Source organism: Alosa sapidissima, chromosome 21, assembly GCF_018492685.1.
Source record: "Alosa sapidissima isolate fAloSap1 chromosome 21, fAloSap1.pri, whole genome shotgun sequence".
NCBI lineage: Eukaryota > Metazoa > Chordata > Actinopteri > Clupeiformes > Clupeidae > Alosa > Alosa sapidissima.
In genome coordinates this window covers 3,413,503-3,416,002 of record NC_055977.1, presented here as the reverse complement: position 1 = coordinate 3,416,002, position 2,500 = coordinate 3,413,503, and the positions used below count along the sequence as shown (strand labels likewise).

At 44.1% G+C, this 2,500-nt stretch overlaps 1 protein-coding gene across 2 annotated transcripts in view; it reads left to right on the top strand.

Annotated features, from left to right (window-relative positions):
- Positions 1 to 2,500, top strand: part of npr1a (natriuretic peptide receptor 1a) — a 59,281-nt gene that overhangs the window by 20,546 nt on the left and 36,235 nt on the right. For both annotated transcript variants that reach the window (XR_006026076.1, XM_042076151.1), the window contains exon 5: positions 1,383 to 1,524. Coding sequence is in view for 1 of the 2 variants with exons in the window: in XM_042076151.1 (XP_041932085.1) it covers positions 1,383 to 1,524 (142 nt within the window). In the remaining variant the exon portion in view is untranslated. The remainder of the gene's footprint in view (positions 1 to 1,382; positions 1,525 to 2,500) is intronic.

Here is a 2,500-nt window from a genome sequence, read left to right as displayed (position 1 = left end):
AGAGATGTTAATAGCTTGGGAAATAACTTTAACACGAGCAGCACACACACACACACACACACACACACACACACACACACACACACACACACACACACACACTCACAATGTAACTCTTTTAACACGATCAGTAAAGTCATAAGCAGCCTTCTCACACACTCACAATGTAGCATTGTACCTCACACTCCAAACCTGCCTTAAAACATGAGACACACAAAGCCTCACAGACATTAGAGCCTGTTAATAGCTGATTCTAAAACGGATAGTTCCGGATAGTTCTGGTCCTTGTTACATTTCTCGTTGTTGTGCCTGTATTTTACGAAATCTTGCCAGATATATATAGTAGTAACCGCTTTAGAAAAGCAATAAGCCACTCGAGTCCGTAGGTTACACTGATTTTAGAACAGCTTCCGTGTCTTGCCCAACAACGCCCCATAACAGTTCTAAAATCAGTGGAACCTACGGCCTCTCGGGGCTTATTGCTTAATTATACCGATGGGATCATTACTCTGAAGCCTCATGTGTAGTTAACCTAGCAGCTAACCCAGCGGTCCTGTAGTTAACCCAGCGGCTAACCCAGCTGGCCTGTAGTTAACCCAGCAGCTAACCCAGTGGTCCTGTATTTAACCCAGCAGCTGGAGTGGGTGTGTAATTGGCCCAGCTGCTGGGATGTGCTGTTCAGGATATGATGGTGTTCTGATGGTGTTCAGAATATGATGATGTTCTGATGGTGTTCTGATGGTGTTCAGGATATGATGATGTTCTGATGGTGTTCTGATGGTGTTCTGATGCTGTTCAGGATATGATGATGTTCTGATGGTGTTCTGATGGTGTTCTGATGCTGTTCAGGATATGATGATGTTCTGATGGTGTTCTAATGGTGTTCAGGATATGATGATGTTCTGATGATGTTCTGATGGTGTTCTGATGGTGTTCTGATAATGTTCAGGATATGATGATGTTCTATGATGATGTTCTGATGCTGTTTGGGATATGATGATGTTCTGATGGTGTTAGGAATATGATAGTGTTCTATGATGATGTTCTGATGGTGTTCTGATAATGTTCAGGATATGATGATGTTCTATGATGATGTTCTGATGCTGTTTGGGATATGATGATGTTCTGATGGTGTTTGAGATATGATGGTGTTCTGGTGCTCTTCGGGATGTGCTGATGTTCTGATGGTGTTCTAGTGCTGTTCTGGACGTGCTGATGTTCTGATGGTGTTTGAGATATGATGGTGTTCTGGTGCTCTGAGGGATGTGCCGATGTTCTGATGGTGTTCTAGTGCTCTTCAGGATGTGCTGATGTTCTGATGGTGTTCTAGTGCTCTTAGGTATGTGCTGATGTTCTGATGGTGTTCTGGTGCTCTGTGGCAGATGAACATGATTTCCGGAAGCTTCTATGACGGCGTGATGCTGTACGCTCTGGCCCTGGATGAGACCCTGAAGGAAACTCCAGCAGGAGACCGACCAGAGGGGGAGAACGTCACCCAGAGAATGTGGAACCGCGCCTACTACGGTCAGCGCACACACACACACACATACATATACACACACACACATACATACACACACACACACATGCACACATACACATACAAACTCATATACACACACACACCTCTCACACACACACACACACACACACACACACACACACACACACACACACACACACACACACACACATTCTCACTGAGGCAAACTGGGCTTCAGCTGTAGCCTACGGAGCTATTTTTCGAAGGTAAGGAAGGTAGCCTACATTGCTGAAGTTGCAGTGAATCACAATCATCTACACTGAAGTTACAAAAACACCACTTTGTAAGCTATTGTCTCTTTGATCTGGATCAATAAGTAAAGCTCCCACTTCCTTCATTTAGCGAATTCCCGATTGATGCACGTTACTGATGCTGTTTACTAGTTATCCCACAAACTCGGGTGCTGCGCGTCGGGAGTTCTCTGCCTCTGACTCGTCCGTTAATTGTGAATAACGGGACACCTCGGCGGACATAGTACAGAGAAGTCCTAAATTATGCGATAGCGAACGTCAAAAAGTTAATTGCTCCTTTTTGAAACGGACTGTCAGAAAAGACTACATGCACCCAGGGCCAACCGTAATTTAATCCGACCTGAACAAAATCGTGTCCTGAGCTGGCTATTAACGTGCCTTTTAGGCTCTCAAAAGTGTAGCTTATAGCCTACATATGGACACAAATTGCATGCTTAAATAGCCTAAGAACTATTTTAAAACTGTTTTGTTAAACTATTCAACCGTAACACTTGCCATCACGCATGCACCTCTTCCTCTCCCTCTCGTGCACTCACACACACGATAGCAAAGCATCCTCTTTGTGACAGGTCCCTTAACAAGCACATAGCCCATTGTGCAGGCCTACTCTATGAAAATAATTGCTATCACTCAGCTCTTGGATTAACATGATACACAGGATTTACACTTGCAAAGTGATGCAAGTTGATAGACAATTGTGTATCAA